The following is an 11398-nucleotide window of genomic DNA, read 5'->3' as shown; positions in this document are numbered from 1 at the left end:
TGATAATATTGTATTAATGTTCACAGAATTGACATCCAAGTCACATAATTCCTCTAATAAAGGAAAAAATGCCTGCTACGCATAGACTGTGGTGCAGGTAGTTCCTAAACTGTTGGCTAAACTTCATATTTAAGTGCTACTGTGATGGATCACCTTTGGGCATTAAGTCTCACAACAATCACTGTGCCATCTCCCACAATCTGGACTCTTGATGAATGTAAGCCTATAGTCTTAGTTTTTTAGCTCCTATCCATTCAAGGGGGGAAAAATCTGCCTCTTTATTTGATTTAACAGCTTCCCCAGCTAATCGCTACATTACTCTGCCTTCCATTTGGTCCAGACAGGTACCATAAAGTGGGTTTTTCAGAGCTTTTTATCAGTCGACCCCTGGAAGTTGATTGAAGGGGAATTTGTTAGCGCTTCAGTGAAAACAAAACCACAAAAACACAATTCTATGAGGAACAAAAAGAAGCAATATAAAGAACAAGAGTTTCATCACTTCGTACTTCTTTTTCAAATTCATTGCTAATATAGAAGTGGAAGAACTGTTTGGGTTTTTTAATATCCACACATAGCTCTCTCTCCTTTGTGTTTTCCCTTTCCTGTTATGTTTCATCTGTCCCTGTTTCTCTCTCTGATGTCTCTGAAACTCTTCATGTGCTAAGAGTCTCATTTGATCTACAGCGTCAAACATCTGGAGCAGTGCTGCGCCCGAACACCTGTTTCCAATTCAGGCAGCCGACAGAAACATTTGATTGTTTCTCGCATGCAGACTCCCCCTCACCCTCACCCCCACCCCCGTCTCTTGCTCTCTCCCTTCTTTGACTCATAGGCTATTTGTTAAATTTAAGTCAAAGAACTGGCCTTCCATAGGTAGTAATAGATGGAAGAACAATATGAAGCTGATTAAGACCAATTGTGAGGAAAATACAGTGTATGATTTTTCAGGTGTTTTGGCACCTTTGCTGCCGAATAAGGCTGCTTTAAAAATAGTTTCAGTATGTTTGAGGTTGAGCTGAGTGAACACTGTCGGAAGGTCAAACTTTTACCCGCCAATTTAATGGAAATTGATAGCTGTTCACTGTGAAATGTTGATTGTCATGATACGTGGTTCCAAAATATAAAATCACTCTCGGGTTGATAGAATAAAGGGCCAATGATGTGGCTACACAGGAATCCATTAGAGGCACATTACGCATTCACATATACTACAATGATCCAATAACTCTGTAAAATACCTTTCTCGTCTGGTGAGGATTAGCAGTGAAACTGTTTTTCATCCACAAGTCAATATTTTTGGAATAAAACCGCAAAGTAACATTTTTTTTCCAAAAGAAAAAAGAAATTCCTTTTATGGCAAAATATATGTATATTTTATTTGGTGTTGAACCAGAATACTGTAAATACACTGACGTTCCACAAGAAACTTGCAGGGAGTCTAAAAGCACCTCAAAAATATCACCGCGTGCAAAGAAGTGAGAAAAAAGGTGAAGAATTTCAGCGGCGCCTTTGCTGCCAGCTCTCTGAAACACTTAATTATGCCTAATTGTTCAGAGGACAGAACACACACAGAGGCAATTAGGAGGGATATGCATGGGCAGCTCTTTACAGAGGCACAGCGTTTAGGCAAAAGAATAACAAAGGAAGATGTTTGCATATTCCATAATACTACACAAAACTATATGTGTACAAGTAGACACTACCACTACATGTCTACTCAGTGCTTTACTCCATACTATACATATTTTTACTGTTTTATCATACCTAACAATTCATATGCATTCCACAGAAAAATACAAAGGTCCTGTTTCGTAAAATAAATACCAAAAACAACATTTTTTTTTAAATCCCTGCTCTTTTAAATGGTACTACAATAGATTTGGCGAGACTATTTTTTATATATTTCAGCAAATTACCATATTTTGAAAGGAAGTTAGATGAGAATAATGATAGCATTCTCATATCGGTGTGTTATCTATGAAATTAGCTTAGTTTAGCTACACACAGAGACTGAAACAGAGGGAAACAGCTGGCTTGGTTTTGTGCAGTAGTTTAAAAAAACAGCCTGCCAGTATTGTCAAAGCTCAACAATTTGCAAGTTAAATTGTGTTTGTTTAATCTGTACAACAAAAAAGCAGAGCCTTCAAGGGCTGAGAAAATGAAGCTACTGTAGAAGTGCCAGAAACTCCAAGTTAGCCTCGAGGCTAGCTTCAACTCCCCACTTAAAACACTTATTCACAGTAGAGATGTTCACAGCCTCATGCAAAAACTGGTTTTCTTTGATGTCCTTTAAACAGACTAATAACATCCTAACTTGGTGCCTCTTCATGATGTCTGTGTAATGCTGACTGAATTGTTACAGGTGAATGCCAACACAGGCAGCTGGAGCTATTAGCTGTTTATCTCTGCTAGCTAGAAGTGACTGAACCAGACTTCCCCAACACAATGGTGCCAAGACCCTACAAAAAAAAGCCTATGAAACAAGGGTTAAAAAGTTCAGTTGATGACATCAAGACGACTACATCCATCTCAACGGAGCAACTCAGCAAAAGCTAATGTGTAATTTAGCTGCTTTACGAGGGGTTATTTCCTAACTCTGAACATTTGCCAAGTGATTTTGACTAGGTAGTTCCGCAAGCCAAGAAGTTACCAATCAAAGCAAAGAACACCTCCACAACCTGCATTTTATTTGGAACTGAAGCGTATTTATATGCTTCCAGGTTTTCTGTGCTAGCCCACAGAACTGCCAAAGTGTGGGTGCCCCACAACGCAATGCTGTGACTTAACACATTTGATAGGTTAAAGGTGTTACAGTTTCTGTGTCTCTGAGGATGCAAAGGTTCACACGGTTACAATGCCTAAAGCGCTTGAAGGCAACAGGACTTCTTTCTGATGAAAGAAGTCATTTTAACTTTCATTGAAGTGGCTTTGTCGGTTCTAAAAACTGATGGAGAGTAACAGATATTTAACTGCTGCAGTGGTGTCCCCTTGGAGGTGGTCCTGCAGGTTTCTGTAGACACATATAGATGAAGCAGGGAATGTTCCTTTGGTTAAATGCTGCTGTGTATTAGAGATGCTAATACATTTCCATACTGTTGTCTAATACCAGGTCAGCTGTTTCCCCTGTTTGAGGATTTTGTGCTAAGCTAACTAACCACTAGGTTTGCACTGGTCCACTCATGAAACTGCCCTCCAGAAAATGGTTCACTGCATTTCCCCAAATGTTAAAATACTGCTTTAACAACCTCATAATTCAATACAAAAAGGTTTAATACAATATGGATGTTGAGTATTAATATATACATATTAAATGATTCATATGCAAAAGTAGACATGCCAATGTGTGTGTACATACGCACAGACATACATAAGCACCATTTCCAAGTATCCACACCATTTACACATACAGACAAACACACACTCACACATTCAGACATTTGATGTAGAATTGGTCACTGCTCAACCAGCCGAAGTACTTCAAGCAAAAAGCAGTACTTTTAGCATCTAAGTGTTACACCCTACAAAAAAAAGAATCATAAACGTCTATACAGGTGCAGAAATATACATTAAAGATAATGTGACAGGATATGTGGAAAAGAAGACTACATTTTATTAGCCCGTATTTGTCCTTTGGTGAATTTTGAAACTCTAAAAGCTCTAAAATTCAACATGTGCAAAACTGTCTTTTTCCACAAAATGATGATGAGAAAAGCTCAGCCCCTTCTTGGATCACACTGCCACCCAGAGAATTGAAATGTTAGTGCCGCCCTCGTGTGCTATCTGGTTAATTCGTCCACGGATGCAGTCCAGCGTGACGTACAGAGCCGTGCCATTCTGGACTTGAAATGAGGCTCTCAGCCCTACACTGGCCCACTCGCTTCCTTCAGGCATAGATCCTGACACCTGCTGAGCCACAGGACCAGCCTGCTTGCCCTGACCCCCTACCCGCTGCAGAGTGAGTTTTACTATATTACAAGAGTGGATCAGCTTGAGGTTGAGAGCTATGTTCACTGTTCCTTTCTCACGGAATATAAAGTTCTTCCGGCTGTTTGGTTCCCCAGAGCGGGCCAAGTGGACCTGTGGTGTATCTGGGCTGATCTGCTGGAACAATAGAGGTTTATTCCTCACTGCTCCAAAGGGAAGACCGGTCCTGGACACAGTAGCCGTAAAGGCTGACGACACTGCTGAAGGAATCCAGATAAGACTCAAAATACTGATTCCAGTGCTGTCCCCAAAATAGCGGACGTTGCACTGAGACGGGGACGTGATCTCAAAGTTGAGCATGTCTCCACTGTCCACGCTCACAGCACCTGAGAGTGTAATGGAAGTGTCCCTGTAATTAACGCCAGTCTTAAAAGCCTGCATCACCTCTTGGCCGGTTCCGTTGCGGTTTATATAGGCAATCAAGGAGAAACCCTCTCGAACGCAGGTGTGCCCCATGGAGTAAAGTGCTTGCTGAAGGACAAACTTGACCACTCCGCACTCGGTGAAGCGCACCCCACGGTTGTCATGAGTCAGGCTGATCATGTAGGGGTCTGAAACTGAGGTTATGCGGAAAGTTGGGCGGTAGCTGGTCTGGTAGTGCATCAGCAGGGACATCTGAGCTGTCATAGCTACAGCACCAGTATCATGAGACAACCAGAGCAGACTGAAAGAGGGCCCTGCAGCATCATACACGTGAAGATCTTTGCTCTGATTGCAATGTTGATTTGGACTCCTCAACAGCAGTGTGAAGCTGTGGTTAGGCTCCACCTCCACCCCGGTACTGACGCTGACCCCCTGGAAATACTTCCCATCTGGTTGTTCGATGCGAACACCGCTGAGGTCCTTACCCTCCTCTTCCTGGCTCCCATTTAGCCTCATCCCCAACTGGAGGAAGTTTCTGCAACTGTGCTTTATTGCAAAGTTATGATCCAACCACACCAGCCCGTGCTGCTGGAAGGTCAACTGGCCCACCTGGTTGGACAGCAAATCGCTTTTTTCTTTGCTTCGTATGTTTAGCTGAAGCCCAGGAAAGATGTGGGTGCCAGCTGATCTGGCGGGGGGAACTGCCACATTCGCCATCCAAGACTCAGAGAGCCGGGTCTCCGAAAGCTGGCCACAGATGGTGTCACTGACTGCTGTACAGGGAACAGTGACAGGCTCTCCGTCACAGTCAGAGCAGGCCTGGCACTCCTGCAGCTCCTGGTTGTAGAAATATTCATGACCGCACAAGCCCATTATTGCGTCTCTCTCAGAAATGCCCAGACACCTGAATCCCCCTGCAAAATAAAAAGGCCCAAACAGGCTCTGACAGCTGCATAGACACGTAGCTCAGTAAAGCATGGCTGTTTTCTCAGCGCAAATAAAGTTTTAGATAAACTGGTGGGAAAAATTTTCTATATCAGAGTGAAAATAAGGATTCATTAATTATCAGCAAAATAAGCACTGCAAACTCACCTGGAGTATTGAGGCACTTCACTCGCTCTCCACAAATATTTGGTAATTCAAGGCATTCGTCTCTGTCCTGCAAGTCATGCAAATTAAAAGTATCACCATGAGTGTATCCTGTACATCAATAACTGGGTTTAACTGATGCATTCTTTAAAGCATTTATGCTTGATCAGGAAATAGATAAGATGAGCTATCTAAGCTCAAAGGTATAAACATTCTCACCTCCACATCAGCTATGTTTAGATTTTGGCATATGCTGGCATATGCATGGGAACCACTAACTCGAAACCACCACGTGAAACCTCAACTATCAGCTAAAACCGCTTCACACTTTTTTTTAGTTTGTTTCCTTTTTTTCCCTGTTTTGCTCTCAGTTTGTTTTGACACATCAGATGACGGCATACCTGGCACATTCTGTCTGCAGTTGGAGAGCACTGTGAGATGAGGAAGAAACCTGGTGGACACATGGTGCACTTTTCACACCGAGCTGGGTCCTTTTGAAAGTCACAGTACTCCTCTGATCCACAGGGTGAAGGACAGCCCAGGAGAGGCTGAGGAAAGTGAGCCTCCCCGACCACATCCATCACCTTAGAGTTGATGTCCACTTTGTGGACGGCGTAGGATTTCTGCAGGTGGCTGCGGGCTTGGCTTTGCAGTCCAGCCAGCTGGCTCTCGAAGTAGCTCTGCAGCTCGCCCTTCAGGCCCTGGAAGGAAACCTGTTTGAAGGTGTCTGAGAGGAGACCGTACTGGGCCTTCACCACATCCATTTGCTCATACATTCGCTGCTGCTGCTCCAGGATTTCACGCTGCTGTGACAGCAGGGCCTCCTGTTGGTCAGCGAGCTTCTGCTGCAGATCGCGGATGATAATCTGCTGGGCTCTCAGGGCCTCCACAAGCTTCTCCTGCCCCTTGGACAGCTGGAGGTGCAAGATGAGGGCATCTTCTGAAGGAACTTCATTCTCCCCTGTCATGAAATAAATGCACAGTGAAGGGGAAAAAAAAACAGGGACAAGAAATCGATTAGATGTCGTTAAGCCTTGTACTGAGGTGTGACTTCTCCAAACAGTGCTGACAGTAAGTGTGAACAGCCTGTGACTCCAGCTGCAGAGCCAGCCACGGCCAAGTGTAGCCTACTAAAAGTTTCCTGTATGGAGCCACATCAAAGCATTCAAAATTTTCTGGGCAATTGACTCTGAGACATTTTTCCAGTCCAGCTACTCTTTGCCCTGCAGGTATCTTTTTTTCTTTCTTTCTTTTTTGTGGGGGGAGGCTGAAGGTCAACAAAGTTGTCATTTGTCTCCAGAACACTCTTGTGCTGATCATTAGTGAGAGATTGTAAGTCAGTAAAGGGCAGCATGCATTTGAGTTATTTATATACACCCACCTTTTAGTAACGGCATATCACTTTTAAGGAAATTGTCAAGAGTCACAATGTGCACAGTCTGCATTTTTTTTTTTTGTTCCTGGCATGCAGGAACTTATAATATAATGTTAAATAGATAAATAAATAGATAAATAAATAAATAATATATAATAATGTTGATGAACATAGCAGACCTGGCTTGATATCACATGTAAGCTGGACACCTAAAGGCGCTGCGCCAAGTTCCGACGATGGATATCCAAACTCCGGAAAATCCCCCAGAAACTGCGCGGCTCTGTCCGACAGATGTACAGGAGGCACGCTCTCCTCTGAACCGGCCAGACATCCTTCTCCCACACAAGCCACTGCTCGAGCTTTTGGCCGTATCCTCAGCGGCAGTCTGCACTCGATCCCTTTACAGTCTCTGGTGTCATTGCTGGGTTGAAATTGTCTCACATGAACAGCGCACTCCGCATCGGTGCATCCTGCAGGTAAAACTTCAGGCGCACTCCTCCGAGTGCTGCCGTCGCTGTGCCGCCCGCGCAGTAGCAGCTGGGCGCCTGAAAAAGTCTCCGATGCCGCTCTTGGAGAGCTCGGGTACACGCGGTGTTGGCTGGCGGCTACATGAGCCGTTTTCCCCTGCGTTGACGGGTTAAACTGCCGCGGGGGTCTGGAAGATCGGCTCCCCGGACAGTGCGCCCCGGTGCACGGTCTTGGATCGCCGGTGTCTCCGCCATAGCAGTGCGTCCCCCGGCAAATCTCCGCTACAGCTTGCGCGGCGTTGTGCAGCGATGCCCAGGAGAGTTGCAGCAACAGCAGCGATGTCAGTAAAAGCATTTTCGCATCTAATATGTGGGCTTACTCTGCCTGCAAAAGAAGGAAACGCGAGGTAAGAGTCCCAAATGGAAAACCTGGAGGAAAAAACCTCAAAGGTGATAACTCAAGCCATCACCGATCTCCTTCTGGATTAAACCCACCTCTCACACAACTGAAACAAACTTTACAGACTTGGCAGCTCATCTGTGCACATTACCTTCAGCTCCAGGGTTTGGTGAGGCTGGCTTTTTCCGACCGTCACAAAGGAGTAAAAACACTGGACTCACGCATTACTGCCGGCTCTCTCCATGCCTGACCCACTCTGAGGGCTTCTGCACTATAATGTCAGTGTATGTGGCATTCCTGAGACTTAATTAGCATCAGGTTTCCCCAGCTACAAATTAACCCTTCACCCTCTCCTCTCCCTTGAGTTCCCCTCTGAACTAAAAGGTTTTGAAAGAACAAGAATAAAATAACATTTTTGATGCCTGAAACTGAAACATCCTTAATTTCAACCTGAAACAAATAAACGAAAGGGGAAAAAAATGACATGCATTTTAATTACATCTCATCTTTTCACTTTTCACTTTGCTCACTGTTGACTTTTCTTTGACCCTGTGGCCCTCTGAGTTGCAAAAACATACAGTACTTTTTGTTTAGCACACCCTGAATGTTGAGACAGCTGCTGGTCCTCAACCCAGCGTCCTTCATGCTTTAGCGCTGGCCTTGTCAACCCTTTTTATAGACAAAGCGAGCAGAGGTCAAACTTTTGTGACGAGACCTATGGCAGAAGTCAGGAATGTGAAAAACACATCTGGTTTTTGGACTCGCTCCTAATTTCTCTCCTTTTTTTGTTTTTAGTGCTTCTGCACAAGCACATAAGGTTATCTGAGGATGACGTCTGCATGGATGTTATTAGTTAAGCAGTTCTGATATTACTGTCTTATTCAAAGGTCCAGGAGCCAAATGAATAGATGCAAAAGTTGTATGATCATATTTAACTGAATAACTCAAGATTTAGCCAAATTTTAGAATATTTAAAGCAAAATGCTGGACATTTTACAGCATCATGGGTACACAGACTCTTAGAAATGTACATGTTTTAGTTTACATCACTCATTTATACGTCTTGTGATTATTGTTTCAGGGTTTCTGAGGTGTTATTTGGTCTTTGGACTTTGATTGTTGTGGACATGTTTGTGTGGATGTGGTTTAGAGTGTTTGTGTGACTGACAGCAGAGTTAGGGTTTAGCAAAGGAAAGGGGCCACTGTGAACGAGGCTCCTGTAGCGATTAATCACATCCAGCCACCGTTTCTATTCTGGGTGGCTGTTAAAAATGTTCAATCAAAAAGAGTTCCTGTACCCATCTGGTGCAAAGAAGAGAGGAGCTGAGGCGAGGCAGAACTCAAGATAGACAAGTAGCTGCGTCCAGAGTGCAACTTTTCATCTTCAAAGTAAAGACGAAAGGTTGGTAAATGGCCTGTATTTGTATAGTGCTTTTCTAGTCCCTAAGGACCCCAAAGCGCTTCACACTACATTCAGTCATTCACCCATTCACACACACATTCACACACTGAAAATATATTCCTTCTTTTAAATTTTTACAGTTAAGTAAGTTACTTTTTTTTTTCAAACGTTTAAGCAGGATTTTAAACATAAATAAACATAATTAATTGCTTATGACGGCCAATCAAATGGCAGTAATTTACTGTAAAGCTTGTATTCTATAACACACAGCAGTGTAAATTTGATTAAAGAAGTCACACTGTACAATTAAACAGTTTAATGCTGGTAAAAATGTATCTTATGATTTTATTATAGCCTTTTTCTCTTTTAATTTTGTCTTTCCGTGTCACATTTTGGGCGTTTTTGCTCAAGTTTTCGACTCAGCCAGTCACAGCAGTCATCCTAGCCCATGTTAACAAAAGCAAACCTCATTGTACTCATTTATTGGGCTCAGATGGCAAATAAATCCAGCCAAGCAGAATAAGGAGGGCTGTATCAGGAATCCATTTGTATGTTCTAGCGTTCAAAAACATCCAGCTAGCAGTTGCTTGTTATCCCGGTGCAAACTTGCGGTGTTGATCATTGCACCACAAAGAGGGGGTGGGGAAAATAACTGCAGGTTGGTAGGTTCACACCTCCCACTGATTTCAGTCATGTTTGGCATGTACAGTACAGCAAAGAACAAACAGAGGGCACTAAAAGACTCCTGCACGCATCATTTTTCACATCATCTCAGTGACAGTTTCTCCTCTGCAGCACTACATATCGTTTTGCAAGGTGCCCACTGGTTTTGTCATTATCACCCCATTTCCTTTTAGTGCCCAGGCACAAGAAATGCATCTTGAGGTGTGTTGGAGCGCTCAGAATGCAGACTAATGGCTAAAAAGAATGCTCCACACCTCACACCTTACCATATGCAGTTCTGCAACTTTCAAGCCGACAGACTTTTCTTTGTGCAGTAGAACTCAAGGCTCGACACTGCAGATCCCCCCTTTAAGCGCACAGTTTGATTAAATAACTAAAAAATAACAATCTCGTTCAGCTTCTTGGCTCGGTGCTGTGATGTATGAGCTGCAACATATGCTGGCAAAAACCATTATCAGAATCAGCTCTCCTGGACCACCCTCAGTCTCCGAGGAGAGCGCAAATGCACAGCGGAGCAGACAAAAAAAATCCCCTCGCTCTCTGCTGCCGAGCTCCACAACTGTTAATCAGTGTATTTATTTGAGAAATGTTCTCCGAGGCACTGGCGTGCTTGTGTTTGGGAGATGTTTAGAGCTAATGGGAGGCTGCCTTTGGTGTCCATCTGTTTGTCAAACCCTGAGAGAATGAGGAAATGAGGGTGGTTGGGACACATGCTTGTACCCAGGGTGTTTGTTTAATACATCACGAGTCATGAAAGACTCTTGGAAGCATTCAAGGTTATTTGGTTTCCCCCTCGTGGTGCTCAGATTTACCATATGATGACGGGATTTTACCACAGTGGTTTGTCTTTGCTGTCATGGCTCATGCTGGTCTTGAGGGGAAATGGGACATAGAAGTGTTGATATTCGTAAAAATCAAGATAATCTGTTCTGTTACGCATAATTTCGAATTCATTTTTTTATATTGTATGTGAATTCCTTTTAAGGTGGAAAGAGGATAAAAAAAGAGATCAGAAATCTTGTTTTTGGCCTCCCAAGATGACTCAAGGAGAAATGCAAATAAATACAGCTATCTGTGTCTGCACGGTCAGATAACAGAGCCAGAGGCTATTCATAGTTTTACAGTTTAACTCCTTGGTTCCTCCTAAAGATAACCGACTTTGTTGCACCACACCATTACCCTAAGACAATTCTTCCTGATTTTAACAATAAAAGCTAAGATTTCATGTAAATTAATGTATTCTAGTGCACTCTGCTTACATTTAGGAGGTATGTTAGAGGTTGTACAGCAAATAATGCACTTCATTTAGGCGACTGTATTTTCTAACGAGAATTTAGACAAGTAAAGCCCAGCTGAAGTGTCTTTCACCACTACAGCGTGCCACTCCTGTCTACAGACTTGCTGTAAATCAGTTTCAGCGACGTGAATTATTAACCAAGACCCGTCACATTCATCTCGCTGATTCAGCCTTTCTCTCGATCCAACTGAGGCATTTCTTTTTTCTTTCAATAAAAAAAAAAACTTCCCAATCTGCTCGAGTGGCTGTCAGTCACCCTCGAAGTCTTAGTGAGAAGCCACAACACATTTATGATTTCTCCCTCGCTGTCCCCGTTGGCACAGTTACAGTACAGTGC

General features: G+C 43.3%; 1 protein-coding gene across 1 annotated transcript; it reads right to left on the bottom strand.

Annotated features, from left to right (window-relative positions):
* Window positions 1-1349: 1349 nt before the first annotated feature.
* Window positions 1350-7633, bottom strand: nell3 (NELL (neural EGFL like) family member 3). The gene is made up of 4 exons (XM_035911319.2): window positions 6991-7633; window positions 5838-6397; window positions 5440-5506; window positions 1350-5261 (listed from the first exon to the last, which is right to left on the bottom strand). Exons 1-4 carry the CDS (start codon window positions 7631-7633, stop codon window positions 3730-3732), a joined length of 2802 nt encoding a protein of 933 aa, XP_035767212.2. The 3' UTR covers window positions 1350-3729.
* Window positions 7634-11398: the final 3765 nt, after the last annotated feature.

Source organism: Neolamprologus brichardi, chromosome 9, assembly GCF_056152115.1.
Source record: "Neolamprologus brichardi isolate AB-2024 chromosome 9, ASM5615211v1, whole genome shotgun sequence".
NCBI classification, from domain to species: Eukaryota; Metazoa; Chordata; class Actinopteri; order Cichliformes; family Cichlidae; genus Neolamprologus; species Neolamprologus brichardi.
The sequence above is the reverse complement of the archived record's forward strand: the minus strand, read 5'-3'. Positions and strand labels throughout refer to the sequence as shown.